Raw genomic sequence first — 18,668 nt, forward strand, 5'->3', positions numbered from 1 at the left:
AGGTTGAACATTTTCATCAAATGATACGACATCCTTTTATTCTCAACACATCACCCAATATCTACATAGGAATGATTTTTTCCCCTCACTTAAAGTATTCCTTTAATTTGCTTGACCAGTTTACAATATACAGTATATAGGTAATCCGATCAGAAACAACAACAATAAGTAAATAAATAAATAAATAAATATAGATAACAATTATACTTGAAATGTTGAAAGACAAGAGCTAAACATAATAAAAATGTGCGTCTTCATTTACTTGGGTTTGAGTTTTAAGTTATTCAAACACTCACAGTAAGGTTGAGTTTTAAGAGTATTTTTGTGATAGCAGCTTTGACCTGTAATGGTACAGAACAGAATGACGCTGTCAGGGTGAGGCCTGTACCATAAATGATAATTAAAAGTGACATGGCATCGAAATCAGCTGACCACGAAGACTGTCATGAAGCCCTTTGTCTCTGTGGCCGTGAGCTACTGTGCGTTACTGCTGATGGTTTTGAGCACATGGGCACTCGGAGAAAACACACGGAACATACTGACCAGACAAACGAAAATCAGACAACTAGAGAAGCAGACAGGCAGATAGAGAGATAGACAGGTCTCAGCGTCATAGCCCGGGGCTGGGGCTCTGTACGGGGTTGACAGTGAACACACTGCCGCTTGCAGGATTCACTCGCTGCAGGACGAGGCGGGCGGAGGCATGGAAATCGTTGCATGCCACTGTCTCTTTTCACGTTAACGTTACCGCCACGGCATTGACCATACTGCTTTTGCTTGAAATGAAGCTCAGTTGGATTGTTGTGTAACCGCACAGAGAAAAGGAGGCCTTTCGCTATACTGGTGAGCGAGCTTTTTTCCCCTAGCTAGCGTTAGTCAGCTGTAGCTAGCAAGCTAACACACTCGGCGCTGATGATACAGCAGATAAGCCAGGCTGATACTGGCCGAAATAGCTCACCTCTCACAAACCTGTGCTTTATGTACAGCTATGGATGCTCATAACTAGGTTGTTACCCCCCGTTACACCCGCGCATGAAGATGTCACGTTTAGGTATTTTAACCTTTGGCTAACTGAGGGTCGTCAAGAAAGTTAGCTACAATCGCCGACAGTAGCAGCGGTCGATAGTTGTTTCTGTTTTGTTTTGTTTTGCCTCGTCTCAAAACTAACCACTAACATGTAGCTTGTGGTTTGACGCAAGCGCTAGCAGTGCTGCTAAGCTTACTGCCATTTCTGTTACTTTGACAGCCCTCTGCAGTGCTGTCACTTTGTGAAACTATTAGCTGCTGGTGATTATCATTGCAGAAAAACAGCCTTTCCAATCTGACACAAGAAACAAGTTACTAAACCGCTCGTCATTCAAGCCAGCGGTGTCACACCTAAGTATCATCCGGCGGGTAGCTGTTTGTTAACCTTAGAAGCTACAATAAAGCAGCGGTAACACGGCCGTTGCTCTATGTTAACGGTATCTGAACATCTAAGTGCTGTCTGCATGTTCACCACGATTACATGACCTGACACTGGTTATCTACACTACAGCAGAAAACTTTATAAAATTCACGTAACCCTTCACGTGTGTCTTAGTTAGCATACATTTCGAAGCTTTCTAATCTTAAAAATGTAAAGAAATGACCATGTAAATCAAATATAATGAAAAAATGCCATACTGCAATGAAATATACCGTGACGACATTCCAGAATTGTAGCTTATTTAGTTCCTGATTCATGTTTCAACACAGATCAGCTGCAGCCTTTAAACCACAGAGATCTGAAGCAAATATTGATTATCTTGCCACATTGCTGGGAAACACTGGATCCTAGCCATTGTGGATGTTATGCTGACATGAACCAGGCCACTCCCTGACATCAGTGCCCCCCCCTGCAGACAACACAAAACTGCCCACGATGGGCTTGAGGAACATAATAACCAAAAGCTTTCTTTAAATTCCTCAGATCCCCATCTGTTCTAAAGCAGTATAGGATGCACTAGGCTGCTCAGTCCAAAAGACCAAGCCGCAAAACACGACCCAGCTACAGTAAGATGGAACCATGATGCAGTATAGTAGATGTTTGTATTGCTATTTAATTCTCGATTTCAGAATAATTGCAGCCCTAATTATAACAGAACACCTTTATAGTCTATTTGTCTGACCTTTTGCAGCTTTATACGCCCTCTAGAAGCCTTCGATCAAGTGATCATTTATGCAAGTCTAGAATGGTTCATAGAGGGGATCAGGCGTTTGTGGTTGTGGCGCCGAAAATGTGGAACGATCGACCTCTCCGCATTAGAAAGGCCCCAACTATCACTCTTTATAAATTTCATCTTAAAACATATTTTTTCTCTTTGGCTTTTGATACTGCATGAGAGTTACCAATTCTTTTTATCCTAATTTTCTTTTAATGTTCTTACCCGTTGTTGATGTTAATGTCACTATTTAATTATTACGTTGTACAGCACTTTGGTCAACTCTCTGTTGTTATTAAATGTGCTTTATAAATAAATAAATGGGAGATAGTGTTTCAAACATGTCAGGCTGACTTTATTCTCAAATGTACAACTAAACTTCACAAACAGCAGTAGTGATGAATGCAATCAATGTCCAATTTATTATTTTACAATGGGTCATATCAACACGACTGTTCTCTGATAGCTGTTCTATAAGAGGGTACATATATAAATTTAATCGAAACAGATTTAATGTTAACGTTTTGCCCACTCCGTGTTTTCAGGACTGATGGCTCCAGAGTAACATGCCATGGCTTTAATGATCCCCCCTGTGAAACTGAAATGGCTGGAGCACCTGAACAGCTCATGGATTACCGAGGACAGCGAGTCCATAGCCACACGGGAGGGAGTTTCTGTGCTCTACTCAAAGCTGCTGGCCAACAAAGAGGTTGTACTGCTGCCCCAGCAGGTGCTGTGTCTGAAGGGCCCCCAGCTCCCAGACTTTGAGCGCGAGTCCCTCTCTAGTGATGAGCAGGAGCACTACCTGGATGCTCTGCTCAGCAGCCAATTGGCGTTGGCCAAGATGGTGTGCTCCGATTCCCCGTTTGCTGCCGCTCTGCGGAAACGTGTGCTGGTGCTTCAACGCGTCTTCTACGCGCTTTCCAACAAGTATCATGACAAGGGCAAGGTTAAGCAGCACCAGCACTCACTGGAGAACAACTCGGGTTCGGCAGATCTGCACTCTGTCAGTGAGCGGCCACGGTCCAGCACTGACGCCCTCATTGAGATGGGTGTTCGCACTGGCCTGAGCCTTCTCTTTGCTCTGCTGCGCCAGAGCTGGATGATGCCTACTGCACCGAACCCAGGTGGAAATCCTGGGAGCAACATAAACTTGTGTAATGATGTCATTCACACAGCCATTGATGTTGTTAGCTCCCTGCCAGCACTCTCTCTTGCCAATGAGAGCAAGATCCCACCAATGGGACTGGACTGCCTGTCCCAGGTTACCACCTTTCTGAAGGGAGTGACAATGCCAAATTCTGGGGCAGATATTTTAGGGCGGCGGCTGGCCTCAGAACTACTACTGGGGTTGGCTTCACAGAGGGGTTCTCTGCGCTACTTGCTGGAGTGGATTGAGATGGCTTTGGCTGCGTCAGCTGTGGTCAGTACGATGGAGCAGAATAAGTTGCTACAGAACCAAGAAGGCCTCATTAGCTATGATTGTTTCATGAACATCCTCATGCAGATGAGGCGCTCTTTGGTAAGTAAATGTTAACAATGTACCTATTAATTTTTAGTATTATAAATCCAGTCAGAACTGGTAATATATGCATGTCATTCCTCATCTCTACAAGAAATGGTATTCTGCAACAGTTTGAGTGTTATTAAGTGCAGTGTCCATGCTTTGAAGCTTTGAGTGTTCTCATCATTGAATTGTCTTCTTCCAGGGTTCCTCAGCAGATCGTAGCCAGTGGCGAGAACCCACACGGACCTCTGATGGCTTGTGTTCATTATATGAGGCGGCACTCTGTCTTTTTGAAGAAGTAAGCAAGCACATTTTTTTCTTTTAAGAAATTGTATTATTGCGCCAAAAATAGCACCTTATAATGGCAGTAACTAAATTGTTTACTTTTGGTGTTGAGTTGGGTAGTTCTGTTCCACTCTGGCAAAAATATTCATATTTAATACTGAAATCCTGAGTGAAAAGAAAGCAACTGGACTTCAGGCTCCTCAACCTTCACTCACATCTTGTGTCAGGTGACCTCAAGTAGGCATGGAAATCAAGAACCGCAGCAGTTCAGTTCCTTGGAATTGTTCGTTTTCCCATTGATTGTGCTTTTTGGTCCTACTTGCACTTGTGCTACAATCAACTGATTTCAATTCGTGTGTCAGAGGAAGAAAATAGTGGCGCAGTCTATAGCTGGATATGGACATTACTTTAATTTTAATTGCAAAAAAGGACGAGAGCACGAAAGTATAGTGGATACTGCACCCAGGACAGAGGCGACTGCATAGCACAACTTCGGCTCTTTGCAAGCATCCGCACAGACAGAATGCTAATGCTAATGCTAAGCTCGCCAGGAACCCCGAGTGGTGTTCAAGCTGAGTAAATGTCAACACCCGCCCAGCAGTCAGACCCTGAACTTCAACAGGTAACAAAAGAAGTAATTATCAGTCAGGCTCAGATCCTCAGTTTCTGTCTGCTTATTTTTCTGCAGTAGAATCACTGTGGCAGTCGCTTTGAGCTGTTTTCATCTTTATTTGTGTTCATACCGAGAGAAAGATCACATGTGTGTCTTCATTAGAATGAGGATTTTTGTTGGTGTGTGGAACTGTAGCCTGTAGGTTTATGAATTACTTTCTCTGGTCGGTAATTAAGTAATGTACTGTATTACTTTTGAGAAAAGTAATGAGTAATGTATAATTCATTGTTTTGTTTTTTTGTTTTTTTTTTGAGTAACGACTCGAATGGTGATCACAGCAAAGAGGGGAAATATCTCAAAATATGCACAAACATTTAACCATACAGCACGCATTTACTTTGAACAAATGTAATATCTTTAAAATGTTGCTTAGAGATGTTGGTGACTCTCAGTGGGGCCAATGAGAACCTAATGTGAATCTAATGTGAAGTGATATTAATAATGCAATCAGAATCTATAAATTCAGTTCCCATTCCTACTCAACGGGTCACATGATAGGATAACTTTGAAAGCAGGGCTTCCATAGTGTCGTGTTAACTGCTTCACATGATATGAGAAGTTTCTAGACCGAGAGGAGACACAAACCCAGCCACAGGGTAGTGTCAGCTGGTGCACTCCTGATGCCACTCCCACTCCTGGGTTAGTGGGAGGGTTGTTCCAGGGAGAGCCTAAAATCTGTGCCAGATCTGATGTGGTGCCCCTCAAGCAGCCGAAAGTACTGCTAATGATTTTGTGGATTTATTGTAGTCAATATCATACAGTGAACACAACATGGGAGTCTTTTTATTGTACAGCAGAAATAAACATGTTTATAGCCTGGTGAAATAAAACAGCTTTGGTCTCTGTCACCCTTCTTCATAACAACTACCAACAACATACTCTGTTTATTAATTCATGAATCTGGATACCGGAGTGCTGCCACAGGAAGCTGTAGTTGTTTTGTAGCGCTGGTGCCTTTTGGAGTATTTTTAATGGAATTAAAATGCTTCTTGCTGACTTAGTTTTGGGGACTGAAATTCATGTACTGTTGATTAAGTGAATTTCTTACAGTTAACTAGCACAGAGCTGTGCCATATTACCAAAATCTTATATCCCGATATAAGTGGTTTCTTGTCCCGATAGCAATATATATATTTAAAAAAAGCCTGTACATCGATTGCAGAGGGTTCAGTCGCTCATGAAGAAATGATCCTTTATTAAATGGCATACCATGGACCAAAACCTCTTCTAACGTTTGACTCTGTGGTTTATTTTGAGAAGCTGACGGCTCTTTTTTGCTGCTTATTCGATATATCATCATCAGATATATTTCGTCTTATCGCACAGCCCTAAACTAGCAGCTGTATGTCTGTGTTTATGGCTGCATCTTCCACTACAGCAGCTAGCACTCCACTTTATCAAAGATGGTAACTTGTAGCTCCAAAGCACTTAACATACCAATTACTGAAGTGCTGATGGTGACGTCACTGTGACTGAAAGCAGGCTGCTGGTGCATTGGATTTGTAACTGAGAGTATTAACTGTAAAACAGAATTCACAAGAATATTTTTATCACTGTATTGTTTTGATTTAACCAAATTCTAACACGACTAATTGTGAAAGTTTACTTAGCGAAAGAAATGAGTCATGCTCTTGATAGAAACACAATGCCAAGAGGTCAAGTGACACAGAGCTCTGATGAACTACCAGGAAAACTAAATCTCTGATGGACCCTTATTTAAGGAGAAAAATCTGGTACTTAAAAGCATTGTTGCCATATTTTCTACTATACCATTAAGCAACAAAAGCTGACTATTTAATACAGTTTGGGTATTTTGTAACCGTTCGGCTGGATTACTGTGATTCTCTTTATTTTGGGGTGAGTCGATCTTCTGTTTTTCGACTGCAGTTAGTCCAGAATGCTGCTGCACGCCTTTTAACTGGCACTCGTAGATACGAGCATATCACCCCAGTTTTATATTCACTTCATTGGCTGCCCGTGCATTTTAGGATCCATTTTAAGCTGCTTTTATTTGTTTTTAAATGTTTGTCCAATGCTGCCCCTCTGTACCTCTCTGAGCTTCTTCATCCATACATACCTTCACGGTCCCTCAGGTCGGCAGACCAGCTCCTCCTGAGCGTGCCCAGGACTAATCGTGAGCTCAGAGGGGATCGGGCGTTTGCTGTGGCAGCACCAAAATTGTGGAATGAGTTGCCTTTACATGTTAGACAGGCACCTTCCTTATCTGTTTTTAAATCACGTCTTAAAACATATTTATTTACCTTGGCTTTCAGCACAGCAGGACTTGTTGATGTCTCTTAATATGTTTCTTATTAATTATATTATTTTTAATTTTAAGATATTTTACATGTAATTTAAACTGTTTCCTCTCTGTTTTATATTTGTAGCACTTTGGTCAACATTGTTGGATGTAAAGTGCGTTATAAATAAAGATGCTATGCTATTTTTAAATTAAAAGTGATCTGGCAATACAACTGGAAACGTTAAACTTAAGCTTAACACATTTCTGTGTTTGCAAGTTAGTTCAAAACTGCCTTTCATTTCTTCCTTTTGGTGCTGAGATGTCAACAGCAGACCAGTAACCACCATCACCGGGTTGGTTAGTTGCAGATAATTGACTTGCATTAGTTTATGTTAGCGAATAAGCGAAAGAACAGATAACTCACTGGAAAACAGGGAACAAAACTGTGTGGCTGTAGCTCGAGAGTAGAGCAGATCATCTGTGGTTCAATCCCTAGGTGCTCTGGCCTTCATGGCAAATATCTTTAGGCAACATACTAACATGAGTTGTTTTCCGTTCTTCGTGAAAGTTGGATAGAAAGCACTTGCATAGAAAACAGTGCTTGTGTGAATCGGTGAAGCTCCGTAAAGCGGTTTGAGTGTTCAGATAGAGTAGAAAATTGCTTTATAAGAACTGCTAATGGTGATGTCACTGTGACTGAAAGCCGTGCTGCAGCCAAGCAAAGCATGGGTTACTTGTGGACGTACCTTCAACTGACCAATAGAAGCAAAGCAGGAGGGAACAGGAGAAAAATTCAAAGATCAAAACAAGTATAAAAAGCACAGACAGTGGTTGCAGAGGACAGGGTTTATTGTTTTTAACACTCAGGTCTTTGTATGTTATAACTTCGCTCTTCTCCACGGCTGGCTGATGGACCAGCAAAAGCTGAAGTGGTTCAGAGACCAATTATACCATGTACAACTGGGAGTTACACCCTGAGGCAGCAAAAGTACATTTTTGTGTGTCTGGGCTTTATGCCAGACTGTTAGAAGCAGTTGAGCTAGCTTAAAATCAGTGGACAAAAGCGCTAACTGGTAGTAGCTAGCTCAACTCAGCAGAGGTGTTCTTATTGAAGTGAACAGCATATGAACTTGGGTTGCAAGACAGACCTCAAATATGTCATTACAGATCATCTGCCTTAAAGCCAGGGGGCGTGGGGGGACAGTATCCCGTACTACATATGTTTTACCGACAGAATCAACTGAAAGGGGAAGTGGCACAAGTTATGAAGTTGATGTACGTACGAGGAATTCCTGTGAGCGTAAAGCTCAGGCTTTGCTCTCAACGTTTGAAAGGGAGAGCCCATGAGAAGAAAGGACTATTATTGTTAGCTGTGAATCATCTAAATAACAATAATAATAATAAAAGTAAAGCTTACTCTAGAAGAGTTTCAGCATAAAGCTATGCAGCTGGAAATAAGTATCATGGCTCCTCTTTTTGTTTTCTCCCAGGTATGTCGAATGGCATCGGACTACTCTCGCACTTGTGTTAGCCCGGACAGCATACAGACTGGCGAGACACCTGTGGTGTCGGAAACCTGTGAAGTGTATGTGTGGGGCAGCAACAGCAGCCACCAGCTAGTGGAGGGAACACAAGAGAAGATACTGCAGCCCAAGCTGGCTTCGAGTTTCGCAGATGCACAAACAGTAAGAGCAAACCTTTCTACTGTAAAACTTCATAATTCTTCAACTCTGTTCTTTGTAGAAAGTTAAGAAACCTATCATCAGCTTCAAATGGCAAACTGGATGTTGTCTTTTAAAGAGGCATTACTCTTACTGATCACAAAAATGGTTCGATGTAAGATTTCACTGGTTTTCTCACAGAGATTAAAACTGTATTTGTTATTGAGACAGGGACGGTACTTTAGAGATGATGGAGTGAACATGATTCTGATTTTACTTCCAACTTGGCTTGTTTATGTTTTGGGAAACAAATGACTGAAACATGAGAAGCTTGTAGAACTCTGAGACCCGGTTTCTTTTTGTTTGTGTTCTAATTTTTTTTATTCTGATTATAGTTTTACTGAGTTTAATATTATAATTAATTTCATATTGTAATATTTCCCAACAAGACTTAGCTGGGCAGGCTGCCCAGTTACGTGACATTTAAATTATAATTTATTTTCATCTGACTGAGAGAAAAACACAATCTATGAGTGTACAATCTCTCGTTTTGGAAGTTCAGTTGCTGTTAGCCTGGTAGTTCTGGTCCTCAGTGTGACTCAGCTGTCTCCAGTCTCACAGAGACTCCAGTGCCAACATCTTGGACTGCAGCTTTTAGCAGCAGGCTATGTTAGACTCCACTGTGAGTTCAACGGCCACGCAGCTCTGATGCAGCAGAGCAGGAGCAGAGCAAGTTCAAACACGAAACAACAGTTTGTTGCAGTTTCCCCGTCTCTCTAATCTAAGAATCTCTGAGATCCTGCAGTGGTATATCACAAGAACGGTGGTAAAGACCAGTCAGCTGTTCCGCACTGCATGTGCCAAGTAACAAAAATCGAAAATGTGGTGTCACTTTTGGCACGAGATGCTGTTTGCGATGGAGCGATGGCAGATTGAAACTGTTACTGTCTGTTTAGAGAAGGTTGGCTTAAACTGAAGCATGGCTGATGGGTAGTGCCTTGTCATATTTTCCAGCATCAAACCGTAGCACTCACTAACTCGCTCAGTAACAGTTGCAGAATGGTGTTGAGTAAGCCTGCAGCCTTTCACCACAGAGGCAAAACTTCTTCGCTATTCTCTTCAGATTGAGGCAGGCCAGTACTGCACCTTTGTGATCTCCTCGGATGGGTCTGTGCGGGCCTGCGGGAAGGGCAGTTATGGCCGTCTAGGCCTCGGAGACTCCAACAACCAGTCGACCCTCAAAAAGTTGACCTTTGAACCCCACCGTGCCATCAAAAAGGTGTCATCATCCAAGGGATCAGACGGCCACACACTGGCCTTCACCACAGAGGGTGAGGTGTTCAGCTGGGGAGACGGTGATTATGGCAAACTGGGCCATGGGAACAGCTCAACACAGAAGTACCCAAAACTTATCCAGGGGCCGCTGCAGGGGAAGGTAGGATGTATACACTTTCACTCATGTAGTACAATAAAGCAGCAGTGAAATCTAGACGGTCCAAATATGATGTGTCTATTTTCTCCACTTCTAGAAACTGTAAAATTCATACAGAGTCCTGTGCTAGTAGATGACGATTTAACAGTTCTCGTGGTGAATTATCTTGTTGGTGTTCTCCTGTACCACATAGAAAACACACAGTCTTTTGAGTGTTTCCTGGCATCGGCAAACATTACAATGCGTTTGTATGCTTTGTCAGGTGGTGGTGTGTGTGTCTGCTGGCTACAGACACAGTGCTGCAGTCAGTGAAGATGGAGAGCTGTACACATGGGGAGAAGGAGACTTTGGAAGATTAGGTATGTTGTCGAGCTACAGTCCATTCATTTCCACCTTTTCTGTGAAGTAATGTGCAGATCCATCCAGTTTTCTGAGCATCAAAATATCCATGCAGATGATTACTCTCTGTTCCAGTTGGTATATTTTCTAAATGACAGACGATGGGCGTCACGGGAGTGCAGGGTTATCTGCTGCTTTTCATTTGTGTTGCAGAATTTCCATTTGTAAATAGCCTGACCCTTTTTATTATGTGTGAATGCAGGTCACGGTGACAGCAACAGCCGCAACATTCCTACCCTGGTCAAAGACATCAGCAATGTTGGAGAGGTGTCATGCGGAAGCTCCCACACTATTGCTCTGTCAAAGGATGGACGCACTGTCTGGTCATTTGGGGGAGGGGACAATGGTGTGTACCTTCATTTGTCAAATAGACTTCAGAACTAAGGGTATAAATGTGGACATCTGCATTGGCACTTCTGTGGGACAAATAATGCCAAAGGTCAGAGAATGGCCAGTTGAATGGATGCTTTGGGCTGATAGGAATGCAATATTCATTCAAATAACCAGTCAGTACAACCAGGGTCTGCAGAAGAGCTTGACTGCACAACTTGCTAAACATTGAGTCAGATTGTCTACAGCAACTGGACAAAGATAGGTTCAGAATAACACAAACGTACAGAGTGATCCTGCCTTGTACCAGTCATTTAAGCTGAAGGTGGTGGTTTAATTATGTGGGGGATATTTTTTGGCACACTTTGGGCCCTACAGTACCAACTGAGAATGCTACTGTTAGGTGTCCATTTCTTTATTACCACAGTTTACCCATTTTTCTCATGACTGCTACATGAAGGATGATGTACTACATCGCAAAGCACAGGTCATCTCACCCTGGTTTCTCAAACACAACAGTGACTTCACTGATCTCAGATCTTAAACCAGTAGAGCAACTTTGGGATGTTGTGGAACAGAAAATTCGCATTAAGGATGTTTTGCTGACAAATCTGCAGTAAATCCATGATGTTTGCTGTAACTAATGAAGTGGCCAGTATGTGTAAACTGCAAATAAGTTCATTTAAGAATGTTCATTCTGTGTCTTGCAGGGAAACTGGGTCATGGCGATACTAATCGAGTCTACAAACCAAAAGTAGTGGAGGCCCTGCAGGGCATGTTCATCAGAAAAGTGTGTGCAGGAAGCCAGTCATCTCTTGCATTAACTTCTACAGGACAGGTAGGACATGATTTGTGTTTCCGCTAACCAAGAGTTATAAAAAGTCTGCAATACAGTAATCTTAGTTTTAAGCATTAAAATATCTGTAAAATTATTTTGATCGATCTTAAAATTATAAAGTCAATCATTATAGAAGTGCTTAAACATGATCCCCGCCCCCTCTCAGAGGGGGAAATTTCTACTTCTCAAGGCCTTAACCAATATGAAATCAGAACTCACTCGTGTAATATATGCAGTTTTGCCACAAACCACAAAGCAAATACATAGGGCTGCACGATTAATCGTTAGAAAATCGCGATCTCGATTCATACTTATGTGCGATCTCATTTCTAAATGACAACGATTTAAAAAAAAAAAAGAAAAAAAAAAAGACGAAGACGATTGTACCGTATTTTGATCCGGGACGTAATCTGCATGAAAACAAGCACTCACTCTTCCTGCTCAACAAATGACGAGGGCGGAGCCTTATACCACGTGATACAGAAGCTGTGCCGTGTGATGCTAAAATTAGCAGGAAAAAACAACGGAGAGCACGTCAGGGATGACGAGAAAGTGACAGGAGAAAATCCGTCCCGGTCAACCACCCAAACATCAATAACGGGAACCTTATACAGCGCTTCCCTATACACGTCGAACTCCCGCAGGCACAAAGACATTACGGAGGCTATCACTTATCACCTAAGTTAGGGCTGGGCGATATATCGAGTTTTTTAAAAATATCGATATATTTTCATACGAGATATAAGATGTGACAATATCGTTTATATCGATATAGTCTATGTTACGTTATAATTATACTTGTGGAGCCGCAGGTTTGCCTCTCTTTCGTCCACTTTTGTCTCTACGCAACGTTACTCGGCCTCGCCTCTCCTTCACTGAACACAACTCCCCCTCCCCCATAGCTTCACCTGCAGGCAATGACAAGATGAAAGCGGAAAATCTCCGTTAGCGAGTTACCGTGCGTGGGGCTGGACGGCGTCAACGTGTTAGCGAGCTAACCGTGCTAACGAGCTAACCGCGCTAACGACATGCAGCCCGGAGGAGCTGCACGGCCTAAAATCCTTTCATTTTCTCAAAAATCAACAGCGCGCCTTATGTATGAATTCTGGTTGTGCTTGCTAACCACAAACCGATTTTATGTGGTACACAGCGCTCAGCAATCTGTCAAAAAATGTTTTAATATGACTTTGCTAAGCTACGGAGCTGCACCGCTTGATGTCGGAGGATTACGGCTACCGGGGAGGAGCCTCGCGGAGTGATACGTACTGTGTGTGTATAAGGACCATAAATGGCACCTGTTCAGAGACGTGGTGCAGCTGTGAAGTCTCTTTGTTATTATGCTCAGCGTCTATTAGTTTACATTTTGACTGCACAATTGTGAGCTTTTTGTTATGCACAAAAACAACATTGTTTTCTTTTATTTATGGACCATGATTATTTAATAAATGCTGATAATTTATTTTTGAGTAATTTCTTCATGTACATCTACGCTGTATGTAAATAAAAGTGCCCGTGTGACATCTGGGACACAGTGTGACTAAGAACTCTCTTTTTGTTCTTAACTTATGGCTTTAAAAAAAATATCGAGATATATATCTTATATCGCCATCCAGCTAAAAAATATCGAGATATGAATTTTGGGTCATATCGCCCAGCCCTAACCTAAGTAATAAATTTGGCCCGCAGCCTAATTACATTTGGCCCACGAAGCCAAACCAAATTACTATTAGAGCTGGCCTACTGGTATTATACAGCTAATATATATATTGTTTAGTATTAAGCTTTGCTTGTTCCATATTCAGTTTTCCAGCAAAACTTATTTGAGTCCATAAGAAAAGATTCATTCTTATATCTGGAGGAAGATTTTTTTTTCAATAAATATTAATGTTAGCCCACGACTTTGTTCCAGTTTTGAATTTTGGCCCACTGTGTGTTTGAGTTTGACACCCCTGACCTAGACAAATGCTACACAGTGCCGTCCCGCAACTATTTTTCTATTGTTGCACTACCTGCTCTATACACGCAGCGTCGAGCAACGGTGGAGACGGAATTACAAGCAGTACAACATTTTGCGGGAACAACAAAACGTGAGACATTTGTTGTTTTTATGTTTATTTATTGTTTTTATGTTCAGTCGCAACTGTTACGAAGTTGATGTGCAGTTAATAAGTGCAATAAATATTTATACTGGAAAAGAAAATCGTGAGAGAATCGTGATCTCAATTCTAAACCAAACTAGAAAGCGAAAATTTCAGAAGAAATTTTAAGTGTGCCTATGCCGCTGCCAATGAGTGTAGTTTGCCATTCATACGGCTACAAAAAAAAAATCCAAATAAGGGTAGACAGGCCGTACTACTGCTGGCATACCACTAGAGTGAGCCAACACACCACAAATTAAGTGAGTGAGCCAACACACCACAAATTAAGTTTCACTTTCGTTTGAAGTTAAGTTTCACTTTCCTTCCCATTCATTTCAATGGGCAAAAACTTGCATTAAAATATTCATATTTAAAAAAACTATAGAACTAATAAACACCAAAAGTCATAGCACACCATTCCAGCTCCAGCCGCACAAAATGAAAAAGGAAAATAATAATAATAATAAGAATAATAATAAATCCGAGAAACAGTAATAAGTGTGCCTTTTGGCATAGGCACACTTAAAAATCATGATTCTCATTTTATGCAAAATCGTGCAGCCCTACAAATACACTCATACTGGGTGGGTCCTGTGGCTCAACCTGTAAGATGAGTTTAGAAGAGAGTGCACCGTTTTGTTGAACGACTAATTCAACTTGTCTACACGAGAAACGAACAAAGTTCAGAGGTCAGAAGAAGTTCAAACTGCTATCAATGGAAATAGAAAATGTCTGGAAAGTGCCACTCCTGGTCCTTATTTGGACAGTTATTCTTGAAGCATCAAATCATTTTCATTTCATTACACCTTCATGTTCAAGTTGTTGAATCTGAATTTTTCCTAATGCTTCAAAAGTTTCCCCGACATAACGTTTTAAAAATCGTTGTTCCTTTGCAGCTTGTACACTTGCCATGGCGCTATATTTTTGGTGTTTATAGCAACAAAGCCCTGCGTGGCTAACGCTGCACTAATATTCATCAAAAAGCTTGCAGGTATTTAACCTGCGAGTTCGTGTGTACCACAGGACAGAGGTGCACATCACAGGTCTGCAGGCCTGACAGCTGGAGGTGTATCACTGTTTTCCACTTGGTGACAGCATTTAGGCATTCTGCCTATTTTCAACGTGTTTAATCAAATTAAACACGCTGAAAATATTGTTGCCATTTTTAAAAGATGCCCTAAAATGTATTCAAAAGGATCTTAAAACATCTTGAAATTAACTTGTTTCAAGCTGCTTAGATCCTTGAAACTTATGGACATTTATCCCAAAGAGGGAATTTCGTGCAGCTGTTTATGTATTCCTACTGAACAGACAGCTGGTTGGACACAGTTCAATATTTAAGGTCGAGATTTGTTACATAATATTGTTCTTCCAGTTATTTGTCTCTGAGGTGCCGCTTCACTGCCCAGGACAGAAAGCTGTGCTGATGCTGATCCCGCTCTTGTTTTCAGGTGTACGCTTGGGGCTGCGGTGCTTGTCTAGGCTGTGGTTCCTCTGAGGCCACCGCACTCAGACCTAAACTTATTGAGGAGCTGGCTACCACCAGAGTAGTGGACATCTCCATAGGGGACAGCCACTGCCTGGCCCTGTCACATGGTACTACTTTTCTCTTTTTGTGCGCTTGCTGTCTGGGATCAGAGTTAAAATACTCAAACTGTCTCTGTCAGTCAGTTTTTTTGCTGACACAGAAAATTTTTGTGTTTGTTGAGGGCTGTTGCAAGCAGCCTGATGTAATAGCAAATATGCAGACCTTGTCAATTTAGGGTAATATGTAACTTCCAGCTTGAGATATGACATATCTGTTTCGATCGTGTTGTGCTTAATCCCGATGCAGACAATGAAGTATATGCATGGGGCAACAACTCTATGGGTCAGTGTGGGCAGGGGAACTCCACAGGGCCAATCACCAAACCCAAGAAGGTCATCGGCCTGGATGGAGTCGCCATTCAGCAGATCTCAGCTGGCACCTCTCACAGCCTGGCCTGGACTGCCCTGCCCAGAGACAGGTCAGCTACCGCAACAGTTACCACGAACTGATCCCATCATGATGATTTTCTCTCTGGAAATATTCACGTGGGACTGCAGGCAAGAGCTGATGTTGCAAGACCACCAGAATTTGTTTTTCAGCTACTAGGAAGCACGAGTCAAAGGGCAGTAACTACACGTGAAAAGTACTGAAACTGCAAAACCAACACACTGATCTTGTGATTCAGAGTAAAGGTTACAGTGGTGGGTTTTATTGCAGTCACTCAGCAATCAGTCTCCAAAAATGCACCGAAAAACACAAATCAAAACAAATACCCTGATACTGTGAGCATCCTCAGAGGTCCTACCTCTCAGCCTGGGAGATGAGTTTAGAAGAGAAGCACTGTGATTCAGCCTTTTTGTTAAATATGTAATTCAAGGTCTTTAAGGATATGCACTTCCAGGAACAGCTGAAAAAGGCCAACAGGCGTCAACGAGGGTGACGGCGTGAGAGAACTGCTGTTTAACAAACACATTTAGGTGTTGATTGATTAAAAGCATACATGTGAGATACATACAAATGTGGTTATCACAGTTATTGTTTGGATTTTGGTTTCACAGGCCTTTATGTTTATGACATCGACACAACACTTTACTGTAGATCAAAGTAATTTACTGTACCTTACATACTTTACTAATATTTACTTATTACTTCTTTCTAGGCAAGTAGTAGCTTGGCACCGGCCCTACTGCGTTGACCTAGAAGAAAGCACATTCTCTCATTTGCGCTCCTTCCTTGAACGATACTGTGAAGGCATCAACAGCGAGGTCCCTCCTCTTCCCTTCCCCTCATCCAGGTGAGCCTGTTAGCCACCAGCCTTCACTGGTGTTATAAACCCTCCTGGGCTTGCTGTATAGTCTTTCTTGCACTTAGTGAAATCATATGTGACCAATCAGAATGTAACCTTGCCAAGTTCCATCCATCCATCCATCCATCCATCTTCATCCGCTTTATCCAAGGCCGGGTCGCGGGGGCAGCAGCCTAAGCAAAGAGGCCCAGACCTCTCTCTCCCCAGCCACCTCCTCCAGCTTATCCGGGGGAATACCAAGGCGTTCCCACACCAGCCAAGAGATATAATCTCTCCAGCGGGTCCTGGGTCTGCCCCGGGGCCTCCTCCCGGTGGGACATGCCTGGAACACCTCAGGAGGCACCCAGGGGGCATCCTTGTCAGATGCCCGAACCACCTCAGCTGGCTCCTTTCGATGTGGAGCAGCAGCGGCTCTACTCTGAGCCCCTCCCGGATGGCCGAACTTCTCACCCTATCTCTAAGGGAGAGGCCAGCCACCCTTTGGAGGAAGCTCATTTCTGCCGCTTGTATACGCGATCTCGTTCTTTCGGTCACTAACCACAGCTCGTGGCCATAGGTGAGGGTAGGGACGTAGATCGACCGGTAAATTGAGAGCTTCGCTTTTACACTCAGCTCCCTCTTCACCACGACGGACCGGTGCAGCGTCCGCATTACTGCAGCTGCAGCCCCAATCCGTCTGTCGATCTCCGGCTCCCTTCTCCCATCACTCGCGAACAAGACCCCGAGATACTTGAACTCCTCCATTTGGGGCAGGAACTCATCCCCGACCCGGAGTGGGCACTCCACCCTTTTCCGGCTGAGAACCATGGCCTCAGATTTGGAGGTGCTGATCCTCATTCCCGCTGCTTCACACTCGGCTGCGAACCGTTCCAGTGCGAGCTGGAGGCCCTCACCCGATGAAGCCAACAGAACCACATCATCCGCAAAAATCAGAGATGAGATTCTGAGGCCACCAAAGCGAAAGCCCTCCGCCACTTGGCTGCGCCTAGAAATCCTGTCCATAAAAATTATGAACAGAACCGAAGACAAAGGGCAGCCCTGGCGGAGCCCATCACCCACCGGGAACGAGTCCGACTTATTGCCGGCAATGCGAACCAAGCTCTTGCAACGGTCGTATAGGGATCGAATGGCCCGTAGCAATGGGCCAGACACCCCATACTCCCGCAACACCTCCCACAGGACACCCCGAGGGACACGGTCGAATGCCTTCTCCAAGTCCACAAAACACATGTAGACTGGTTGGGCAAACTCCTATGCACCCTCAAGTATCCTCGAGAGGATAAAGAGCTGGTCCAGTGTTCCGCGACCAGGACGAAAACTGCATTGTTCCTCCTGTATCCGAGGTTCGACTAGCGGACGAACTCTCCTTTCCAGCACCCTGGCATAGACTTTCCCAGGGAGGCTGAGGAGTGTGATCCCCCTGTAGTTGGAACACACCCGCCGGTCCCCCTTCTTAAAGATGGGGACCACCACCTCGGTCTGCCAGTCCACAGGTACTGCCCCTGATCTCCACGCAACATTGCAGAGGCGTGTCAACCAGGACAGCCCTACAACGTCAGAATCTCTTTGAGGCAGTCCGAAAGTCTTTTTCCATGGCCTCTCCGAATTCCTCCCACACCCGAGTTTTTGCTTCAGCCACTGCCCGAGCCGCATTCCGCTTGGCCTGTCGATACCTGTCGGCTGCCTCCGGAGTCCCACAGGCTAACCAAGCCCGATAGGACTCCTTCTTCAGCCTGGTGGCTCCCTTCACCTGTGGTGTCCACCATTTGGTTCGGGGATTACCACCACGGCAGGCACCAACCACCTTGCGGCCGCAGCTCAATGCAGCAGCTTCGGCAATGGAGACGCTGAACATGGTCCATTCGGACTCAATGTCCCCAGTCTCCCTCGGAATGCTGTTGAAGCTCTGCCGGAGGTGTGTGTTGAAGATCTCTCCGGACTGGGGCCTCTGCTAGACGTTCCCAGCACACCCTCACTACGCGTTTAGGTGCACCAGGTCTGTCCAGCGTCCTCCCCCACCACCTGATCCAACTAACCACCAGGTGGTGATCAGTTGACAGCTCAGCCCCTCTCTTTACCCGAGTGTCCAGAACATATGGTCGCAGGTCTGGTGATACGATTACAAAATCGATCATCGACCTACGGC

At 43.7% G+C, this 18,668-nt stretch overlaps 1 protein-coding gene across 8 annotated transcripts in view; it reads left to right on the plus strand.

Moving 5' to 3' along the window:
• Positions 1–518: 518 nt before the first annotated feature.
• Positions 519–18,668, plus strand: part of herc1 (HECT and RLD domain containing E3 ubiquitin protein ligase family member 1) — a 93,452-nt gene continuing 75,302 nt past the window's right edge. For all 8 annotated transcript variants that reach the window (XM_014411353.4, XM_014411358.4, XM_014411355.4 and 5 more), the window contains exons 1-11: positions 519–843; positions 2,729–3,705; positions 3,893–3,988; positions 8,381–8,575; positions 9,675–9,986; positions 10,246–10,342; positions 10,585–10,728; positions 11,423–11,550; positions 15,140–15,284; positions 15,523–15,694; positions 16,376–16,510. In XM_014411353.4, coding sequence (XP_014266839.3) covers positions 2,755–3,705; positions 3,893–3,988; positions 8,381–8,575; positions 9,675–9,986; positions 10,246–10,342; positions 10,585–10,728; positions 11,423–11,550; positions 15,140–15,284; positions 15,523–15,694; positions 16,376–16,510 — 2,375 coding nt within the window. In that variant the 5' untranslated portion in view covers positions 519–843; positions 2,729–2,754. The remainder of the gene's footprint in view (positions 844–2,728; positions 3,706–3,892; positions 3,989–8,380; positions 8,576–9,674; positions 9,987–10,245; positions 10,343–10,584; positions 10,729–11,422; positions 11,551–15,139; positions 15,285–15,522; positions 15,695–16,375; positions 16,511–18,668) is intronic.

The sequence above is a fragment of the Maylandia zebra genome, linkage group LG1 (assembly GCF_041146795.1).
Source record: "Maylandia zebra isolate NMK-2024a linkage group LG1, Mzebra_GT3a, whole genome shotgun sequence".
NCBI classification, from domain to species: Eukaryota; Metazoa; Chordata; class Actinopteri; order Cichliformes; family Cichlidae; genus Maylandia; species Maylandia zebra.